Source organism: Lithobates pipiens, unplaced genomic scaffold, assembly GCF_037356315.1.
Source record: "Lithobates pipiens isolate NorthernLeopardFrog02 unplaced genomic scaffold, aLitPip1_a1.2 Scaffold_28, whole genome shotgun sequence".
Lineage (NCBI taxonomy): Eukaryota > Metazoa > Chordata > Amphibia > Anura > Ranidae > Lithobates > Lithobates pipiens.
In genome coordinates, this window is record NW_027507789.1 from 161,582,153 (window position 1) to 161,604,541 (window position 22,389).

The 22,389-nt window shown below is 45.1% G+C and overlaps 1 protein-coding gene across 1 annotated transcript in view; it reads left to right on the top strand.

Moving 5' to 3' along the window:
• Window positions 1–6,983: 6,983 nt before the first annotated feature.
• GRB7 (growth factor receptor bound protein 7) overlaps window positions 6,984–22,389 on the top strand; it is a 245,445-nt gene continuing 230,039 nt past the window's right edge. Inside the window, exon 1 of the mRNA XM_077459813.1 lies at window positions 6,984–7,576. Within this exon, the coding sequence (XP_077315939.1) occupies window positions 7,406–7,576 (171 nt within the window). The 5' untranslated portion in view covers window positions 6,984–7,405. The remainder of the gene's footprint in view (window positions 7,577–22,389) is intronic.

A 22,389-nucleotide genomic window follows, 5' to 3' on the forward strand; every position in this document is an offset into this window, starting at 1 on the left:
GGTAATCTATAGTATGTACATTACAAGGATTTTAATAAATTTCCTTGTAGATTCCTACATTTTGTTATTCTGAAGAAATTGCTTTGTTTGTTTGTCTGTGAGGGCTGGTTCACGCCACAAAAACACACTCTAGATCCGCTCCGCAATGCGTTTTTGCGTGCGTGTTTTTACTACTTTTATATACGTTTCCGGATGCCTTTTTTCTTCTTTTTTCTTGTGTTTTTTTTTTTTTTCACTGTGCTGGGGCCCAGTACATTCGAGCGCATTCCAGTGCATTCCGGGAGGTTTTGATGCGTTTTACAGCGTTCAAGTACAGTCCAGTGCAGGAAAAAAGCACTGCAACTGCAAGTACTGGTGTGAAATATGCCATTGGAAACCATATAACCTGCTTTCCAAGCGATTTTGATGCGTAAAAAAATACACTGGACTGCATATGGTGTGAATTGGCCCTGAATCTGTATGGGTGTTTTTTTTTGTTTTTGTTTTTTTTATATAAGTTAGCTGCTGCACCTGCAGGGCTCTAATGAGGAAATTGGCAGGGTCTGCATCACTTTAGACGTGATTTCCCTTTGGGAGTATCCCACAAAAAAAATGAAAAAAACATTTTGCAAAATGCCAAAGATCTGACCTTATCTTTTATCCCAGTGCAGACTTCTGAGGCTCTAATTGGCTTAAACAAAGGGTCCACTCGAGGCGCAGAGCACTGTGGCCTGAGCCCACCCAGGTGTGTGACAATAGCGAATTAATGTTTACTATTGTCTTCCTGATTCTCCCCCCAGCCAATCAGGAAGCAGCTCCTGAGACTCAGGAGGACCCACTTACTGTTTGGCCGCGAGTAGAAGAAATGGCCCCAGCTCCTCCCTGGAGCAAGGAGCAGTGAGTGGCATTATCATTGTGCTGTACTTAACCCATACAGAGTGCAGAGCTGTGGGAGGGGCTCAGCAGATCCACCCACTACAGGAGGGGGCGGAGACAAGACCACTCACACTGCACAAGGAGAGAGAACAGCAGTGAGCGGTCTTTAATACAGGAAATTCCTGTACAAGGAAAAGACAAGGAGGCAAAGGGCTGAAGTTGTTTCTTGCTGGTTTACTGGAAGAAACACAAAGCACAAGAACTAGTAGTTGGACAATATTTGTGGAGTCCACCTTTAACCCTTTCGCTGCCAGGTCCATACATCTTACATACCTGACAGCAGGGGGTTTCACGTCTGCTCTCCTCCCCTTCTTGTTGGAGACCCTGAAAGCGACGTGTATGACGTGTATGACTTCACTTCACTTCTGGGTCACCCTATCGCTTTCCCTTGCTAGCAACAGAAAAGACTGTATTGCAATGCAGTTTGCATTGCAATACATACAGTGGCATCCAGAGGAGACACTGGGGGTCTTTTAGACCCTACATGTCTCATTAAAGAAAACCTGTCACCTAAAAATCAAAAAATCGTCACATAAGGGACTTTGTGTCCCCTATGTAATGAAAAAAATATTTTCTCTTATATTCACCGACCGACACAGCTCCTCTCTTAGCCATTGGGTTGTATACCTCACCTCTAGGAGAAATACTAGGCAAAGTTGTAATACAACATTCAGAACTTTCAGTTCTGCCTATGGGGGCGGTCCCTTAGGTATCAACCCTCCTGCCTGCTAGCAGACCTCAGTTTTATTTTGCCTAGTGAAGGAGAATGACCTAGGAACCCTTCGGGCCCATAGGTCCGTGTTCTTTATGCAGAAGCTTCGCTTTTTGCGCAAGATGAGTGATCCTGTGATCTTCTATCAACAGCCGGCTGGGTGACAGGCTGGTTCACTTATCCTTGTAGTCTCCCCAGTCTAACCATCGAGCGTGTGCAGGTCGCAGCTACAGCTCGGCAGACAATGACATACCTCAGCTCCAGAGGTGGTCGGTGAGCTTTTATGCTCCGGGGCATACATATTTCCGGGCTACTGATGTCTGCATCACAGTATGCCGAGGCCAGTAGCCTTCCCTGTACTGATCAGGAGTAGGCCTACAGTGGAATGTCTCCCAGCTCTTCAGGACTGGTAAGTACAGCTCTCCCTGTTCTGACGGGGCTGAGCAGCTGGGCATTCCCTGGGAGGTCGATTCGGGGGCACCCTCACCTCCCTTTCTTCTCTCCCCGGTCCCTATCTTCCCTCCCTCCCCCTTTTGGGGGGGGGGGACGCTGCATGTGGCTGCTGAGAAGTGTGTGTGCCTATACAGGGGCTCTCTGTGGGCTCTCACCTGACATAGGGGGGCTGGCTGAATGGCGGTGGTCCTGGGGCCTGTATGGTATGCCCCTGAAAGGTTCCTGTGAGGATCTGCTGTGAATAGTGCAGCCCTGTGGCTTTGCAGGGTTTTTTTTATTTCTACCTTATGGCGATGTTTGGCGGCCATTTTAGGTGAGGCCAGAGCAGGCTGACTGCCTGGGCTTCAGCGGCCATTTTCTATGTGATTCCTATTCAAGGCACTGGCGGCCATTTTCTGGAAGCCTGAACACATTTCAGTGTTCCCTGGTAGCAGCATGGTTCATGCGCTTTCACAGCCTTTTTCCCTGTGTTTCCTGTCTGTGTACTGGACGCTGAGCGGCCATTTTATTATAGCCTGTGCATTTTTTCTGATCGTTTTAGCGATCATTTCAGCGGTTATCACCCACTCCATTTTTGGTTTCCTCTGCATCTGGGCGCATTCAGGGACTACAGGCACCACTTGTGGACAGCACAGAACTCCCCAGGGTGGTGAGTCCGGTGGGAATGAGCTCCTCAGTCAGCAGCAGCAGGGAGGGTGGGACTGTCACTGTCCTAAGTCCCCTTTGGGTGGCAGACAGGATAGGGTCAGCATGGCTTCAGAAACTAGTGTTTCTTCCCTCAAAATCAAGGCAATGGCAACCGGGTCACCTGCAGACTGCACAGTGCCCATGGACACCCTGATGGCAGTCCTCAACTCGTTGCTAGATGCGTGGGAAGAGGGGCGCAATAAGGTGGCCCTGTCGGCCCTTTACATCCCGGGAGTGGAGAACTGGCAGATGGACTGTCTGAGTCGCCAGATGCTGGACCCAGGAGATTGGGCGTTGCATCCGGAGGTATTCAGGATACTGTTCCTGAGGTGGGGCACACCAAACGTGGATCTTCTGGCCTCCTGTCTCAATCAGAGGGTGCCAAGATCGTGTCCAGGACAAGAGATATGTGGGTGGATGTGTCAGACGCGCTGGTGGCTCCGTGGGATCAGTACCAGCTGATCTATGCCTTTCTTCCACTGAAGCTGTTACCACGTCTGATTCGCAGAGTGGAAGCCGGGGGGATCCCAGTAATACTGGTGGCCTCAGATTGGCCTTGGCGTCATTGGTATGCAGACCTGGTGCGTCTGGTGGCAGACACTCCCTGGCGACTGCCATTACGAGAGGACCTTCTGTCTCAAGGTCTGCTTCTCCATCCTGCTTTACCATTGCGGGCTTTAACGGCATGACTTGAGAGCCAGGTGTTGAGGAACCGGGGTCTGTCAGAATCGGTGATCCCAACTATGTTGAGAGCACAGAAATCTTCTTCTCGGAAGATATATCATCGTACCTGGATGGCCTACATCTCCATATGTGAGGAGAAAGGTTGGCATCCGCGCTCTTTTTCCATATTCAGGATCCTGCTGTTTCTTCAGCAAGGAGTAGACCAGAGATTGGCGTTAAGCACTATTAAAGGGCAAGTTTCAGCTTTGACTGTTTTTTCAGCGACCCCTGGCATCTCACTCATTAGTGAGTACCTTTGTTCAGGGGGTCCGTCATGTAGTCCCTCTGGTGCATCCACCGTTGCCTCCATGGGATTTGAACCTGGTGTTATCGGCGCTTCAAAAACCGCCGCTTAAAAATATCAGAGTGTTTCCCCTGTTGACTCTTTCTCAGAAAGTGGTCTTTCTAGTGGCCATCACATCGGCCAGGAGGGTCTCGGATCTGGTGGCCTCGTCTTGCAAGTTGCCTTATCTGGTTATCCATAGGATAAGGTGGTGTTGCGTTCGCAACCGTCTTTTCTACCGAAGGTGGTCGGCTTTTCACATCTCTCTGTCCTAGGCCAAAACACCCTAAGGAGGTGGCCCTTCACGCTCTGGACATGGCTTGGGCTCTGAAAGTGTATTTGTCTACCACTGCTACCTTTTAGGAAGTCAGAGTTGCTCTTTGTCTCGGTAGCTGGTCCCAAGAAAGGCATGGCCACCATTTCCAGGTGGATCAGACAGATTGTAGTACAAGCCTACGCCTTAAAGGGGCAGGTGCCCCTCTTTCCAGTTACGCCCCACTCCACAAGGGCAATTGGAATGTCTTGGGCCCTCAGGTGTGTAGGCCAGCGACCTGATCGTCTGTCCACACGTTTACCAAGTTCTACAAGGTAGATGTCAGTGCATCGGCTGATGCCTGTTTTTCGCCACAAAGTTTTGCAGGTGGCTGTATAGTTGCAATTGAATATGCAATATTTTACCTTTTTCCAGTTTTTTTTTTTTTTTCGATAAAAACACAGTACTGTTAAGTTAATGCACTGTTGCATTACATTCCGCAGTTTTTTGTGCGGTTGTGGGTAGTCACTCCTGTTGAGGGTACCCTGATTTTGTGGTGGATTTCTCCACGCACTGTTCTTTTTTGGTGGGTAAAGTTTCACTTGTTCCCACTTGCCACAGTGGATGAAGTGTTTATGCTGTTTTCCCACCCCTCGTTTGGCACTGCTTGGTGACGTCCCAATGACTAAGAGAGGAGCTGTGTCGGTCCGTGAATATAAGAGAAAATAGGATTTTTTGTACTCGCCGTAAAATCCTTTTCTCTGTAATTTTACTGACCGACACCAACGCTTGTTGACGTACTGAGGTCTGCTAGCAGGCAGGAGGGTTGATACCTAAGGGACCACCCTCATGGGCTGAACTGAAAGTTCTGACTGTTGTATTACAACTTTGCCTAGTATTTCTCCTAGAGGGGAGGTATACAACCCAATGGCTAAGAGAGAAGCTGTGTCGGTCGGTGAACTACAGAGAAAAGGATTTTACGGTGAGTACAAAAAATCCTACTTTTTTTTTTTTATCTGCAAAAAAATTTGTAACACCCAAGCACATAAAATCCCCCCCCAAAAATGTTGAGACCCCCCCAACCCCATGTATACGCACCTAAGAATGTAAACAGGCGTGTGGGGAGCCTACGCATGAAAACGTTGATTGCAATGCTCTGTTACTTATCGCTGCGCACGCCGGGGTGAGAGCAATTATTCCAGCACACGACCTCCTCCTCCGCAACACTAAACTGATACCTAGAGAGGGCTTTTGATGCGTCGCCTATAGAATATATAGAGTACTGAAGCTTGTCGTCATTTCACGAGCCCACATAAATTTAAGGTTTGACATGATGAGTATCTACTCAGTGCAACCTCGTCTTTTATATTTTACCAAAGGTCTGGGTAATTTATTGTGTTTGCCCTAAAATTCACTTTAGTGTATTTTTTACTAAAATTTTGCGTTTCCTAGACCTTTTCAGTAATACCGTGTTAATATCGCGTTACATAACAGATTAGAACAACCACTATTTTATTTTCTAGGGACGACAGAACTCCTCCTACAGATCCTGTACCTTTCTGTGCAGCCACAGCACACCCTCATCTCCACCTCCCCTGGCCTCTGCATTCAGAAGACTCCAGCCCTCCTCTGGTCCTTCTCCAGACCCTGCACTGTCTCCCAGCTTCTTCCCGACAGCAGCACAAGGTAAGGAGGGGTGCACTGTAATGTAAGGGAGGGTGGGGGACTCGACTTCTGATGGTGGGGGGGGGGGGGGCTCTTGACATCTGATGCATAGCTCCTAACTGTCCCTGATTTTGAGGGACTGCCCCTGGTTTTGAGCAATGTCCCTCATTCCTCCTCATTTGTCCCTCATTTTGGTCTTAACTATATAGTTGTATATAAAATGCACTTTTTATCTAGTAGTGGTAAAAAACTTGTGGGTTTAGCCTTTTTTTTTTTGTACAATTCTCCTTAAAGGGGGTGTGGCAAGGGGTGTGTCCTCTGCCTGAATACTCTTGCTGATAGGTGTCCCTCATTTCCATCTCAAAAATTTGGGAGGTATGTTGATTAAGGGGGTGGGGTGGGGGGGGGGGGGTGCTATGGACAACTAGCTTTACCATAGCTCCCAACTGTCCCTGATTTCGGGCAATGTCCCTCATTCCCCCTCATTTGTCCCTTATTTCGGTCTGATCTATATAGATGTATATAAAATGCACTTTTTATCTATCAAAAAGTGTTTTCCAGTGCTAAAACTTTCATCTGATTTATAAATTGCATTTGTAAATTCCAAAAACCAATGTAAAGGAATAGTAGTGGTAAAAAAAGCACTTGTGGGTTTAACCAATCTTATTTTTTTTTTGTACAATTCTCCTTTAAGCGGGCGTGGCAAAGGGTGTGTCCTATGCCTGCATACTTTTGCTGATAGGTGTCCCTCATTCCCATCTCAAAAAGTTGGGAGGTATGGTTTTACAGATACAACTAGCCCTTTGAGGGCAACCGTAATGCTGATGTGGCCCGCAATGAAATTGAGTTTGACACCCCTGCTCTAGAGTGTCTGCTTTCAGAAAATACATAATGTTTGCGGGGTTTTGTGTAATCTTCAGGCGTAAAATGTATTTCATTTTTTTTAATGTGTGCAAAAAATGCAAAAATGGCTCTGGCAGTGAAAAGGTTAAAGAACAACCGAAAACTAAAAACAGTCAGTGAATTCTACCAGGAACTTGGCGACCATCGGCGCTTTCACGTAACCGCTCGTTCTCTAGCTAAGCTTTAACAAAATCACCAGATAAGACCCAGATCTGTAAAGTCTGAAGATAATAGTCTAAAGGGCTGGCAAGATTAGTTCTTACGCAGCATTTTGTACTGCTCACAGTTAACGGGAGTTCAAAGCGATCGAGCAGCGAAGGGGTTAATTAAAAGGGATCGAAAGGAGGGGGGGGGGGGAGAGAAACCGGTGCTAGCAAGAGCTTACAATCTAAGCTGATGTCTGCAGCAGACGTAAGGGCCAAACTATTGCTAAGGACAGGCAGAGTGTCCACGTGGGGAGCAGAATATTTTGGACTGCCTGGACTCTGTCTGCTATCACTATGTGTGTGATTTGTGTCAACAACTGAGACTCGTCGTCACTGCAAAGTCCCAGCCGTAAGCAGGCAGAACAAGGGGGGGAGATAGGACGCTGTCAGATTGCCGGCTGCAGGAACTGGGGGTGGGGGGGGACCTCTATAGCTGGTTGATGCTTGGATACAGTGTCTGGAACCTCTAGGACTTAATGACACAGCGACTTATTCCTCCCGTAGTCACGAGTTGACAAAGGCATGGAAAGCAAATATTCCGAAGCTTAATCTTTTTTTAATTTGCTTGGCTGGTGGAGTGGTGGTGGAGTGGTGCAGAGTACCCCATGATTTTGGGCGAGGAGAGGAGGGCTTCTCACCCAGCTGGGTGGCAAAGAAACAGAAGGTTTTGTTGGAGGAATGTCCTGGAGCAGTTATTGTGTTGTTTTCAGAGAAGAAATGGAAAAAAGAAAGTCCAAAACGAGAAGAGGGTTTGCGAGCTGCTCATTGAGAATAAGGTAAGCGGGGCGAAAAGGCATTGGCGGCCAGGACCCATAGGTTGCTGGGAACGATTTTTCGGAGAGGCTGTGTGCGTCCCCGGCTGCCATATTGTCGCTGTGTAAATAAGACGGCCATGTGGTAATAGGCAGTTTTGTGTGGGGCTGCTTTAACCCGTATGTGGCCTTTGATCCGACAGGTTCGGTTGTTTTCATGGGTCTCATAGATTAAACAATTACGAGGTGAAATAAAAAAATGAAAACGTTTTGGATCTAGTTGCCTAACTGTCATATATGTGTTGAAGATCTAGTTGCCTAACTGTCATATATGTGTTGAAGAATCTATCTGACTCGTATAAATCAGCAGATGGTTATCATTCAGCTTTCTCATGGTCACCTGCATAAGCCAGATGTTCTGTGGAGGTGCCAAATTATTTATTATTGGTATTTATAGCACTGACAACCATATGAATTATTAGAAATGTATTTGTTCAGATAAAGCAGGCCATACGTGGGTCGAATTTCGAAAGTATTTTCTTTAGAAAATCTTATCTAAGAATTTTTGTTCGTATTTCGCACCATTAGTGGGCTGCAGAAACTTTCATTCGGCAATCAAATTTGAGTAAATCAGACATGTTGGAAATTTTTTGAAAAACAAACGATTTTCTAATCAATGATGGGAGAATCGTGCGAGAAATGTAATCGAAAAAGAAATGCGCATGTGCAAGAAAAGAAAATTCCCGGAAAGAAAAGAAGATTCCCATTCTTTTCTGTAGCACCATGAGGTGAATTTGAAGGCTTGGTTGGCCGAATTTCGAAATCGGTTAACAAAACGTACACATTTTCTGATTTTCAAAAGAAAATTATTTTTCTAAATTCGACCATGTATGGCCAGCCTAAGACAAAAAAAAAATAATTCCATCCTGTTCCTTAAAATTTTCTCATCAATGCAGTCGAAAATAAGAATTTTCCTAACAAAATTCTACTGTTACATCTGTTCATTCACATCAGTCCCTGCCCTCAAGGTGCTTACAATCTATAGTTCCTAACTCACATTCATACACATATTAGGGCCAATTTAGATAGAAGCCAATTAACTTACCAGCAAATTTTTTGAGTTTTTGAGGAAACCCATGCAAGCACAGGATGAACATGCAAACTCCGTGCAGATGTGGTCCCAACAAGGATTCAAACTCGAGACCCCAGTTCCACCAGGTAGAAGTGCCAACCACTAAACCACTGTGCTGCCTGGTGAATGTCTTGGTTGGCCTTGGACATATATTTGAATGATATCTGAACAAATTCCAAATTTAGAAATGGCTATCTGTTACTTATCGCCATATGACAGTGTGTATGAGATTGCCCATTTTGTCAAAATATGGCTGCATCTGGTCATGTCTGCCTTTACAGTGAGGTTGCTCTTGATATGCCCGCACCTGAAAGCTTAGCCGGAATGCTGAATGTCTAGAACACATATGCCAAACATAAGGCCCCAGGGCCAAATCCGGCACTTCAGGCCATTTAATGTGGCCCTCGAACATCTCCTGCAGCTGCGGCAACCCCCTCATTTCTGCTCCCACCTTGTCTCAGCAGTTGGCAGCAGAGAAGATGACAGAACTCCTCTTATAGATCCTGCACCTTTCTGTGCAGCCGCATCACCCCCTCATCTCCACTTCCCCTGGCCTCAGCATTCAGCAGTCTCTGGCAGCTGACTCCAGCCCTCCTCTGGTCCATCTTCAGACCCTGTACTTTCTGCATCCCAGCTTCTAGCCAGCAGCACAAGATAAGGGGGGTGCACTGTGATGTAAGAGAGGGTGGGGGACTCGACTTCTGATGGTGGGGGGGGGCTCTTGACATCTGATGTAAGGAGGGGGTGAGGTGCTCGGGAGTTGGGACATCTAGTCTTACAGATACAACCAGCCCTTTGAGGACAACCATAAAGCTGTTGTGGCTTGCGAAATTGAGTTTGACACCCCTGGTCTAGATCTTTAAAATGTAGCTTTCTGTATAGAGGAAAATCTAAATAGCCCAAAACTTTTTTTTTTTTTTTTACATTTTGGTCAACGGGTCAGGTTTCCATTTACTTCCTATCACTAACAGGAAATGCAGGGATATATCTCCAAAGTGAGGGGTATCTTGGACAGGTGTCACTGTAACAGGTGTTCTTGTTAGAACATTTCTCCCACCTCTTGCTCTAGTGACAGCTCTAAAATATTGGATTCCCCCTCACTTTCTGTCTTTTCTCTTTTGAGGTTTTGGCTTTAAAAACACTTTAAAGAGGCCCTATCACCAGCTATAAAGATTGCAGAATGCATGCTGACTTCATATCCAAGATGGTGGCACCCAGCAGCAGTCTCAGGGCTTTGGGATGTCTATACAAGGAAGTATATTTGTTACAGGTAAACAAAAGTTAAAGCCACATATAATCTTGACCATTCATTTTGTTGAAATGAATGGTCAAGTGACAGAGTCTCTTTGGGACAGCAATAACAGCCTTAAAATTTGTGCCCACTGAAAATATATTCAGGACAAAATGATGGGAGGTGGCACAGCAGAGGGTTACTGGCATTAGGCTGAAGTCCTGCCCAGAGGCCAGCTGAAATCTTTGTTCCATCAGGTTGCAGAGCATCATGGGAAATTAATATAGTTACATAGAACTGTGACAGCAGAAAAAATATTAAGTGGTCCATTCAGTCTTTTACACACACACACACACACACACACACACACACACACACACACACACACACACACACACACACACACACACACACACACACACACACACACACACATATATCACACTATATTACCAAAATTATTGGGACATATGGCATTCCAGTCTTAGTCCATAGGGTTCAATATTGAGTTGGCCCACCCTTTGCATCCATAACGGCTTCAATTCTTCTGAGAAGGCTGTCCAAAAGGTTTAGGAGTGTGTCTATGGGAATGTTTGACCATTCTTCCAAAAGTGCATTTGTGAGGTTGGACACTGATCTTGGATGAGGAGGCCTGGCTCGCAGTCTCTGCTCTAATTTATCCCAAAGGTGTTCTATCAGGTTGATGTCAAGACTCTGTGCAGGCCAATCAAGTTTCTCCACCCCAAACTCGCTCATCAATGTCTTTTTGGACCTTTTTTGTGCATTGGTGTGCAGTCATGTTGGAACTGAAAGGGGCCATCTCTAAACTGTTCTCACAAAGTTAGGAGCATGAAATTGTCCAAAATGTCTTTGTATGCTGACACCTTAAGAGTTCCCTTCATTGGAACTAAGGGGCTAAGCTCAACCCCTGAAAAACAAGCCCAGTGCAAAAAACAAGGTCCATAAAGACATAGACGAGTGAGTTTGGGGTGGAGGAATTTGACTGGCCTGCACCTCAACCCTATAGAACCAGGGCCGGATTAACATAGGGGCTATTGGAGCTGCAGCTCCAGGCCCCTTTCTCAAGATAGGCCCATTTGCCCAAAAAAAAAAAAAAAAAAAAAAAAAAAGATTGACTTTGAGGATTGTAGCTCGGCGATTAGGAGTCACAGAGACCCCACATCTGGGGGGTAGGTAGCTAAAGACCCACTCCAGCACTGGTTAAAATATGGGGCTGCTATCATCTATGGTTCCGGAGATACAGGGCTGCTTGCACAGCCTGTCAGAAGCTACATACAGAGCGGCTAGTTTAAACACAATCTGGAACACTCTGCAGCAGACTGAGAGGATGAACTCACAGTGCTTATAATAATTATTTGTATATTACTTATGATAATTAACCCCTTGCCACCCAGGCCCATTCTGAGACTTCTCTCCTACATGTAAAAGTCATCATTTTTTTATGCTAGAAAATTACTCAGAACCCTCAAGCATTATATATTGTTTTAGCAGACACTCTATGGAATAAAATTGTGGTCTTTGCAACTTTTTATGTTACATGACATTTGCGCAGCAATTTTTCAAACTTTTATTTTGGAAAGAAACAGTTTCATTCATTAAAAAAACCCACTAAAGTTACCACGATTTTTTGTTGTGTACTAAGCGATGCTTTAAATTTTTTTACAGGTTACATGTTTAGAGTTACAGAGGAGGTCTAGTGCTAGAATTATTGCTCTCGTTCTAACGATCGTGGCGTATGTAACCTGTGTGTATCTGGCTCTGATACTAACCAGTGCCTACCCAGGGACTGACTAGTATCTCTCCCCAGCTTGTCCCCACACACCCTCTCACCTGCTGACCTGTGAATGGGGCAATCACTCCCGCAGTGTTATTGTCTTCTGCCAGTGAATACAATGATTAGTGTAGCTAACTATAGCTGGCAGCACTGATTGTTTTGGGGAAAACCTGACAGGCTGGTTGTACTCAAGTCGGTTAATAGGTTGACTTGTGTAAAACCAGCTAGCCCATACATAGATCGACTATGGCTGGTCTCTGCTTAATTGGTGTAATTTCAATCCATGTCTGGCCCGATTAACCACTACGCAGTCCCTAAACATCCTTCCACAAACCTTTACATTTTTCCTTCCCAGATTACTTCATCTTCCTCTCCCATACATAGTGCCCACTGTCATACCCTCCACACTCCTCTCCTGTACATACTACTCACTGTCATACCCTCCATACTCCTCTCCTATACATAGTGCCCACTGTCATACTCTCCACACTTCTCTCCTGTACATAGTGCCCACTGTCATACCCTTCACACTCCTCTCCTGTACATACTACTCACTGTCATTCCATCCATACTCCTCTCCTATACATAGTGCCCAGCGTCATACCCTCCCTCCACACCCCTCTCCTGTAATTACTGCTTACTGTCCTACTCTCCACACTTCTCTCCTGTACATAGTGCCCACTATCATACCCTCCACACTCCTGTACATATTGCTCACTGTTATACCCTCCACACTGTTCTCTTATACATAGTGCCCAATGTCATACCCTCTACACTCCTCTGCTGTGCATACTGCCCACTGTCATACCCTTCACACTCCTCTCCTGTACATAGTGCCTTCTGCCATACCCTCTGCACTCCTCATGTACATAGTGCCCACTGTTAGACCCTCCACATTCCTCTCCCTCACCTGCACATACTTCCCACTTTTATACCATCCATACTCCTCCCCTATGCCTCTTACCCACAAAAACTGTTCTTTAAAATTATACTGAATATCCTCAATGTTACCAGCTCTAGAATGGGCACACTTTTGTCAGTTCAACTAAAGGAAATCTCACAGTCCTCATATTTGTTCTGCCCCATTATTAGTATTTATTTAATTTTGTAATTACTATTGTGATGTATAGAGGAACATAGGGGATGTCAGCTACTCTAAATATAGCACTTGTAAAAAAGCGTTCCTGAAAATATTTTTGAAATGTTGACAACTATGCACTTAGGCACTGCCCAAGGGCCACAGGGTCAGTAGGGGCCCCATGAGAGGCTCGTGACATTAAAGCAGTAGTAAACTTTTCTAACATTACTACTTTTTAGAGGCCCTGGGGTAGGTTATGCCATAATGTACAAGTATGCCCAGCATATTAGCACATTAGGGTACACTTAAATTGTCAGACTGAGCCCTCCAGTGCTGTGCTGTGATCAATCCGGTGGGGCCAGGGCACTTCCATCTTCACCCGGACTTCCTTCTGGGTTCTGTGTCTTCGGTCACTTGCCTTGGCCAGGCTGCATTGATGTCATTTCCACACATGCTCATGTGCATCCTCTCTCTCCCACCCCCCCATTTCTCTCTCATCCTCCCTTCCTTACCCCTCACACCTCTTTCATCCCCTTTCTCTCTCTCTCTCTCTCTCTCATCCTCCCTCTCTCTCTTTAATTTAATTTGTTATAACAAAAAAATGTTTGCATTTTTATTTACTTATTGTTTATAAAAGGCCCTACCAAAATCCTCAGCACCAGGCCCCAATCTGGCCCTGTATAGAACACCTTTGGGATGAATTAGAGCAGAGACTGCAAGCCAGACCCTCTCATCCATGGAAAAATGGTCAAACATTCCCATAGACACACTCCTAAACCATGTGGACAGCCTTCCCAGAAGAGTTGAAGCTGTTATAGCTGCAAAGGGTGGACCAACTCAATATTGAACCCTACGGACTAAGACTGCCATTAAAATGTATGTGCGTGTAAAGGCAGGCATCCCAATACTTTTGGTAATATAGTGCTTGTATGCGTGTGTGATTATGTGTGCGTGTGTATACTGTATATGTGTATATATACACAGTTGTGTTCAAAAGTTTGCATAGACTGGTGGAAATCGTGAAATTGTGGCATTGGAAATATGACTGATCATACCAAAAATCATCATGTCTTTTATTTAAGGATAGTGGTCATATGAAGCTATTTATTATCAAATAATTGCTTGGCTCCTTTTCAAAATCATAATGAAAACAGAAATCACCCAAATAGCCCTGATCAAAAGTTTCCATACCCTGGTATGTTTGGTCTTGGTACAGGCACACAAGGTGACACGCACAGGTTAAAGAGGTTGTATACCCACTGACACTTTTTTTTTTTTAATACCCCTGTAAGGCAAAAGGCATAATGAGCTAGTATGCATCGCATGCTAGCTCATTCTGAAATACTCACCTTAGAATGATGCGTCGGTAACTCACCTGGTCCACGCCAAGGGAGATGACATGTTGCCTCGGCGTGTCTTCCAGGTATCGCGGCTCCAGCGATGTGAGTGGCTGGAGCCGGGATGTTGTCACTGCGCGCGGGAGACTTCTTTCCGGCAAGGTCCGGCATCTGCCGGGCTTTCAGCCAAGAATCCCCTGTATGCATGCGCCGCTGCAGTCAGCAGCTCATTGCATGGGGAATATCTCCTAAACCATACAGGTTTAGGATTTTTTTTTTTTTACCTACAGGTAAGCCTTATTATAGGTTTACCTGTAGGTTCAAGTTTAAAAAATAGACTATACAACCGCTTTAAGATGACAATTAACTGTATATTTCCCACATCTGTGGCTTTTAAAATTTCAATTAGCGTATAAATAGTCAATGAGTTTGTTATCTCTCACATGGAGCCACTAAGCAGACTAGACGCTGCGCCATGGGGAGCAGAACATATCTGTCAAAAGACCTACAGGTATGTAACAAGGTAATGGACCTTTATAAAGATGGAAAAGGATATATAAAGATATCAAAAGCCTTCAATATGCCAGTCAGTACTATTCAATCGCTTTTTAAGAAGTGGAAAACTCGGGATCTTTCCATACCAAGCCAGGGTCAGGTAGACCAAGAAAGATTGCAGAAACCACTGGCAAAATAATTGTTAGGGATACAAAGGAAAACCCAGAGGTAACCTCAGGAGAAATACAGGCTCCTCTGGAAAAAGACGGTGTGGTTGTTTCAAAGAGCACAATATGATGATACTTGAACAAAATTGAGCTTTATGGTCGAGTTGCCAGAAAGGAGCCTTTACTTGCGCCAATGTTACAATTGCCCGACAACACCTTGACACACCTCAAAGCTTCTGACACACTAATCTGGAGTGACAAGACCAAAATAGAGCTTTATGGTCACAACCAAAAGTGCTAAATTTGGAGAGGGGTCAACAAGGCCTATAGTGACAAGAATACCATCCCCACTGTGAAGTATGGTGGTGGCTCACAGAATGTTATCAGAAAATACTGGCAGAAAATTAGCGTTCTTCTGCACAAAAAGTGTGCCTGGGACGCTCTTAGACTTTCCAACATGATAATGCCCCTAAGCACAAGGCCAAGTTGACTCTCCAATGGTTACAGCAGAAAAAGGTGAAGGTTCTGTAGTGGCCCTCACATTTTCCTGACATTATCATCAAGCCACTCTGGGGAGATCTCAAATGTGCGGTTCATGCAAGATGACCCAAGACTTTGCATGACCTGGAGGCATTTTGCCAAGATGAATGGGCATCTATACCACCTGCAAGAACGTGTGGCCTCATAGACCACTATTACAAAAGACTGCAGGATGACATTGATGCTAAAGGGGCAATACACAGTATTAAGGACTAAGGGTATGCAGACTTTTGAACAGGGATCATTTCATTTGTTTGCTTTTTGCCATGTTTTATTATAAGATTGTGCCATTCTGTTATCATCTACCGTTACTGAATATGAATCCCATAAGACATATAAGAAATGTGTTTTGCCAGCTCACTCATGTTTTCTTTAAAAATGGTACATACTAGGGATGCACCAATACCATTTTTTTTTTTTGTAGTACTCACCAGTGCCAATTACTCATCTACAGATCAAAGTTTATCCTTTTGGTCTGTAGATGAATAAGTAGAAAGATACAAAAAGGAACAATGCTTCTTTTTATCTTTCTGTTTTAGTGGCTGAGCAATGTTGTTGCTAAACACTGCCCGACTGCTTTTTTTTTGACAGCTCCAATTGCCTGGACTTTGTTTACACTTCTGCTGTCAATAGGAGAACCCCATTGACAGCTGAATGAGTCATCGGTTGTTAAGGACACATTGGCCTAACTCCTTAACAACCAATAAGTGCCGATTTTTTTTGTTAATCTCAGCTGTCAGTGGGGGAATCCCGCTGGCACCTAAAAGAACTGAGCCTGAAAGTATCGGTTTCAGGTATTGGAGCATTTGCACGGGTACCGATACCCCTGCAAATGCTAAGTATCGGCACTGATACTGGTATCGGTGCAACCCTAGTACATACTGTATATTACTAATTCTCCAAGGGTGTGCAAACTTTTGAGCACAACTATATTACCAAAAGTATTGGGACACTTGCCTTTACACACGCATGAATTTAATGTCACCCCATAAGTACTGTTCAATATTGAGTTGGCCCATCCTTTGCAGCTATAACAGTTTCAACTCTTCTGGGAAGGCTGTCCACAAGGTTTAAGCCCTTGTACACACGGACATTCCGGCAACCAAATCCAACGGATTTTGTCCGAAACTGTTGCATACACACGGTCGGACAAAGTTGTCGGAAATCCGATTGTACATAACGTGATGACGTTATTTCGTTAGGGCGGGACTACGTTTAGGCTAGTAGCCAATAGCTTTGGTCTAGGAATTTGATCTGAGCATGCATGGCACTTTGTCCGTCGGAGTAGGCTACACATGATCGGAGTATGTCCGATTGGAGCATTTTTTGGAAAATTTTACCGGCAAGTTGGAAAAGTTGGTCCGTCAGAATATCCGACAAAACGGTCCGATAGGACACATTCCGTCAGAATCTCCGACCGTGTGTACAAGGGCTAAGAGTTTCTATGGGAATGTTTGACCATTCTTCCAGAAGTGCATTTGTGAGGTCAGGCAGTGATGTTGGGCGAAAAGGCCTGGCTTGCAATCTTCACTCTAATTCATCCCAAAAGTGTTCTGTTGGGTTGAGGTAAGGATTCTGTGCAGGCCAGTCAAGTTCCTCCACCCCAAACTCACTAATCCATGTCTTTATGGATCTTGCTTTGTGCACTGGTCCAAATCATTTGGTGGAGGGGGATCATGGTGTAGGGTTGTTTTTTACGGGTTGGGCTTGGCCCCTTAGTTCCAGTGAAGGGAACTCTTAAGACGTCAGCATACCAAGACATTTTGGACAATTTCATGCTCCCAACTTTGTGGGAACAGTTTGGGGATGGACCCTTCCTGTTCCAACATGACTGCGTACCAGTGCACAAAGCAAGGTCCATAAAGACATGGATGAGCATGTTTGGAGTGGAGGAACTTGACTGGCCTGCACAGAATCCTGACCTCAACCCAATAGAACACCTTTGGGATAAATTAGATCGGAGACTGCGAGCCAGGCCTTCTCATCCAACATCAGGGCCTGATGTGAACTGTTTGCCCCAAGCTTGTTTGAATCCCTCTGTTTGAGGGTCCATTCACATTGCCTGCCCATTAAAATGGAGCATTTGTTCCCTTAGAGGCCCTAAGGCTCTATTCACATTTGCATGTTCCAGGAATGTGCACAGAAATGTGCATTACACCTTAACTGTTAAAGAGGAAGTAAACCCTGGTGGGTTTACTTGCTCTTTGATTCCCTGCAAAGGTAAACCATAATGGACTACTATGCATCGCATAGTAGGCCATTATGTGTCACTTACTTGACACAGGAGCCAGCGAAGTCACCGCTGTCCCCTGTAGTCTGGAGCATCCATCTTCTCGGTGGGTCTCGCTGCTCTGCCACTGTCATTCGACGAAGCCGCGATTACGTCACTCCCGCGCATGCGCTTAGGAGCCGCCACTCGCGGCATATCGCCGTTGACAGTGGCGCACTCAGTGCGCCTGTGCGCCGCTGTCTACAGCACGTGCGCCATAGACAGCGGTGCCTGTGTTTTGGCAAATATCTCCTAAACCGTGTAGGTTTAGGAGATATTTCTTGGACCTACAGGTAAGCCTTAACCACTTAAGGACCGCCGTATTGCCAATGTACGTCATTACAATGGCACCGGCAGGCACAAGCACGTACATGTACGTGCCTGCCTTCCAGCGGGTGGGGGGTCTGATCGGACCCCCTCCTGCTGGATACGGCGGTCCGTTTCGCTGCAGGAGTGATCCGGGATGAGGGGATGGCCGTTGGTTTCTGGCCACCCCCTCTCGATCGCTCCTGGCCAATGAGAAGCTTCCTCCCACTGTGTATTGTATACACAGGCAGGGAGGAAGTGATGTCATTCTCCTCGGGGCGGTCTTTTAGACCGGACTACGAGCAGAAGACTAAAAGTAAGTGCACCAAACACTACACTAACACATAGGTACACATAGGTACACAAACCCCCCCCAGTCACAGTGTCACTGATTGCAGTGATCATTTATTTACTGATCACTGCATTCAGTGTCAGTTGTAAAAGTGAAAACTGCCAGGGCAGTTAGTGTTAGGTCCAGGGTAGCCCCCTACCACCCCCCAATAAAGGTTTAACCCCCTGATTGCCCCTAGAGTTAACCCTTTCACCCCCTTTTGCCAGTGTCACTAAGCAATAATTTTTCTGATCGCTGCATTAGTGTCGCTAGGTAGCTAGTAATTTTTTTAGGTTCACCGCCAGGTTTTTATAGCGCTAGGTACCCCGATATACTACCCAATAATGGTTTTAACCCCCTGATTGCCCCTAGTTAACCCTTTCACCCCCTTTTGCCAGTGTCACTAAGCGATCATTTTTCTGATCGCCGCATTAGTGTCGCTAGTGTCGCTAGGTAGCTAGTTTTTTTTTTTAGGTTAACCGCCAGGTTTTTATAGCGCTAGGTACCCCGATATACTACCCAATAATGGTTTTAACCCCCTGATTGCCCCTAGTTAACCCTTTCACCCCCTTTTGCCAGTGTCACTAAGCGATCATTTTTCTGATCGCTGCATTAGTGTCACTAGTGTCGCTAGGTAGCTAGTTATTTTTTTAGGTTCACCGCCAGGTTTTTATAGCGCTAGGTACCCCCATATACTACCCAATAATGGTTTTAACCCCCTGATTGCCCCTAGTTAACCCTTTCACCAGCGATCACAGTATAAGTGTCACTGGTGACGCTGGTTAGCCAGTTAGTTATTTAGGTTCCCCCCCCATATACTACCTAATAAAAATTTGAACCCCCCTGATTGCCCCTAGTTAACCCTTTCACCAGTGATCACCGTATAAGTGTTACGGGTGACTCTGGTTAGTTTGCTTTTTTATAGCATCAGGGCACCCACCATTTATTACCCAATAAAGGTTTAACCCCCTGATCACCCGGCGGGTGATATCAATTAGGTTTTAGGGTCAGGGTCTGCGTCGCCCCAGGCAGCGCTAGGTTAGTGCCAGTACCGCTAACACCCACGCGCAAAGCATACACCTCCCGTAGTGGTATAGAATCTGAACAGATCAATATCTGATCTGATCTATACTAGCATCCCCAGCAGTTTAGGGTTCCAAAAAAACGCATTGTTAGCGGGATCAGCCCAGATACCTGCTGGCACCTGCGTTTTGCCCCTCTGCCCAGCCCACCCAAGTGCAGTATCGATCGATCACTGTCACTTACAAAACACTAAACACATAACTGCAGCGATCGCAGAGTCAGGCCTGATCCCTGCAATCGCTAACAGTTTTTTTGGTAGCATTTTATATTTAAATCCGGAAGGCGGTGCTTGGTTTTCGGGGTCCCGTACGCGGCTAGGCTCCCAAAAAGTCCCCCACATGTGGTATCCCCATACTCGGGAGAAGCAGCAGAATTTATTTTGGGGTGTAATTTGACTTATGCCCATAGCATGTGTGAGCAATATATCATTTAGTGACAACTTTGTGCAAAAAAATAATTTTTTTAAATTCCTGCAACTTGTGGCAAAATATAAAATATTTCATGAACTCAACATGCCTCTCAGTAAATAGCTTGGGGTGTCTACTTTCCAAAATGGGGTCACTTGGGGGGGGGGGGGTTTGTGCTATTTTGGCATTTTATGGCCTTCGAAACTGTGATAGGTAGTGAGGAGTGAAATTAAAAATGTGCACCCTTAGAAACCCTGAAGGCAGTGATTGGTTTTCGGAGTGCCGTACGCAGATAGACTCCCAAAAAGTCCCACATATGTGGTATCTCCGTACTCAGGAGAAGCAGCAGAATACATTTTGGGGTGCAATTCCACATATAACTATGGCATGTGTGAGCAATATATCATTTAGTGACAACTTTTTGTAAACTTTTTTTTTTTTTTTTGTGTCATTATTCAATCACTTGGGACAAAAAAAAAAAATATTCAATGGGCTCAACATGCCTCTCTACAACTTCCTTGAGGTGTCTACTTTCCAAAATGGGGTCATTTGGTGGGGGGGGGGGGGGTTGTACTGCCCTGCCATTTTAGCACCTCAAGAAATGAGATAGGCAGTCGTAAATTAAAAGCTGTGTAAATTCCAGAAAATGTACTCTAGTTTGTAGACGCTATAACTTTTGCGCAAACCAATAAATATACGCTTATTGACATTTTTTTTACTAAAGACATGTGGCTGAATACATTTTGCCCTCAATGTATGACTAAAATTGAGTTTATTCGATTTTTCTTATAACAAAAAGTAGAAAATATCATTTTTTCTCAAAATTTTTTCGGTCTTTTTCCATTTATATCGCAAAAAAAAAAAATCGCAGAGGCAATCAAATACCATCAAAAGAAAGCTCTATTTGTGGGAAGAAAAGGACGCAAATTTCGTTTGGGTACAACATTGCATGACCGCGCAATTACCAGTTAAAGCAGTGCAGTGCGAAATTGTAAAAAGACCTCTGGTCCTTAGGCTGTTAATTGGTCCGGGGCTGAAGTGGTTAATGTAGGCTTACCTGTAGGCCAAAGTGGTTTGTAAGGGTTTTCAACCACTTTAATGGACCTCCAAACGTGGGAAGCAAATGCATGTTTTGGCTCATGGAAAAATTCATGACAGATACTGCAAAGTGCGCAGTAAAAAAAACGTGCAAACTGGAATGTGTCACTATGCTCCGTGAGCTACTTTGACACTTTTTTCTTTGGTACATAAATGCATTATATTCAATAGGTCAGCTAATTTATTTATATATATATATATATATATATATATATATATATATATATAATATGCCTGCCCCTTACCTATTTAAGAAATGTCACTCTGCTGAAATGTCACTCTGCTGCTCAAAAGTGGAGTGGGGTTTTTTTTCGTTTGGGGTCGGTCAGAGAATGCGGACATACTATGTGAGACGATCAGAGACTGCGGGCATACTCCAGGAGATGGTCAGAGACTGCAGACATGCTACAGGAGACGGTCAGAGACTGCAGGCATACTACAGGAGATGGACAGAGACTGCGGGCATACTACAGGAGACAGTCAGAGACTGCAGACATGCTACAGGAGACATCAGAGACTGCGGGCATACTACAAGAGATGGTCAGAGACTGCAGAAATACTACAGGAGATGGTCCGGGACTGCAAACATGCCACAGAAGAAGGTCAGAGACTGCGGGCATACTATAGGAGAAGGTCAGAGACTGCAGGCATACTATAGGAGATGGTCAGAAACTGCAGCCATACTATAGGAGATGGTCAGAGACTGCAGACATACTACAGGAGAAGGTTAGAGATGGCAGACATGCTACAGGAGATGTTCAGAGACTGTGAGTATATTACTGGAGAAGGTCAGAGACTGCAGACATACTAATGAGAAGGTCAGAGACTGCAGACATACTAATGAGAAGGTCAGAGACTGCAGACATACTAATGAGAAGGTCAGAGACTGCAGACATACTAATGAGAAGGTCAGAGACTGCAGACATACTACAGGAGAAGGTCATAGACTGAAGACATACTACAGGAGAAGGACAGAGACTGCAGACATACTAATGAGAAGGTCAGAGACTGCAGACATACTAATGAGAAGGTCAGAGACTGCGGGCATGCTACAGGAGATGATCAGAGACTGCAGGCATACTACAGGAGATGTTCAGAGACTGCAGACATACTATAGGAGATGGTCAGAGACTGCGGGCATACTATAGGAGATGGTCAGAGACTGCGGGCATACTATAGGAGATGGTCAGAGACTGTGGGCATACTATAGGAGATGGTCAGAGACTGCGGGCATACTATAGGAGATGGTCAGAGACTGCAGGCATACTATAGGAGATGGTCAGAGACTGCAGGCATACTATAGGAGACAGTGGTGTTCTCTACATGGTTAACACTTTCACTTAGGATATCTTCTTTTTTTTGTGCTAAACAGTTCCAGGGCCATCTTTAATATTGATTGGACCCGGGGCAACATTTTTCTTGGGGCCCCCATGCAATTTCACGCTCCACCTTCTCTGAAACATACAATAAATAGCAGCTAGACTTAAAATCAGTTTACTATATCAGATTAGGCAGCGATTGCGATTGGTTGCCAGAGGTTACAGCATATCATTACTGCTTACTGACTG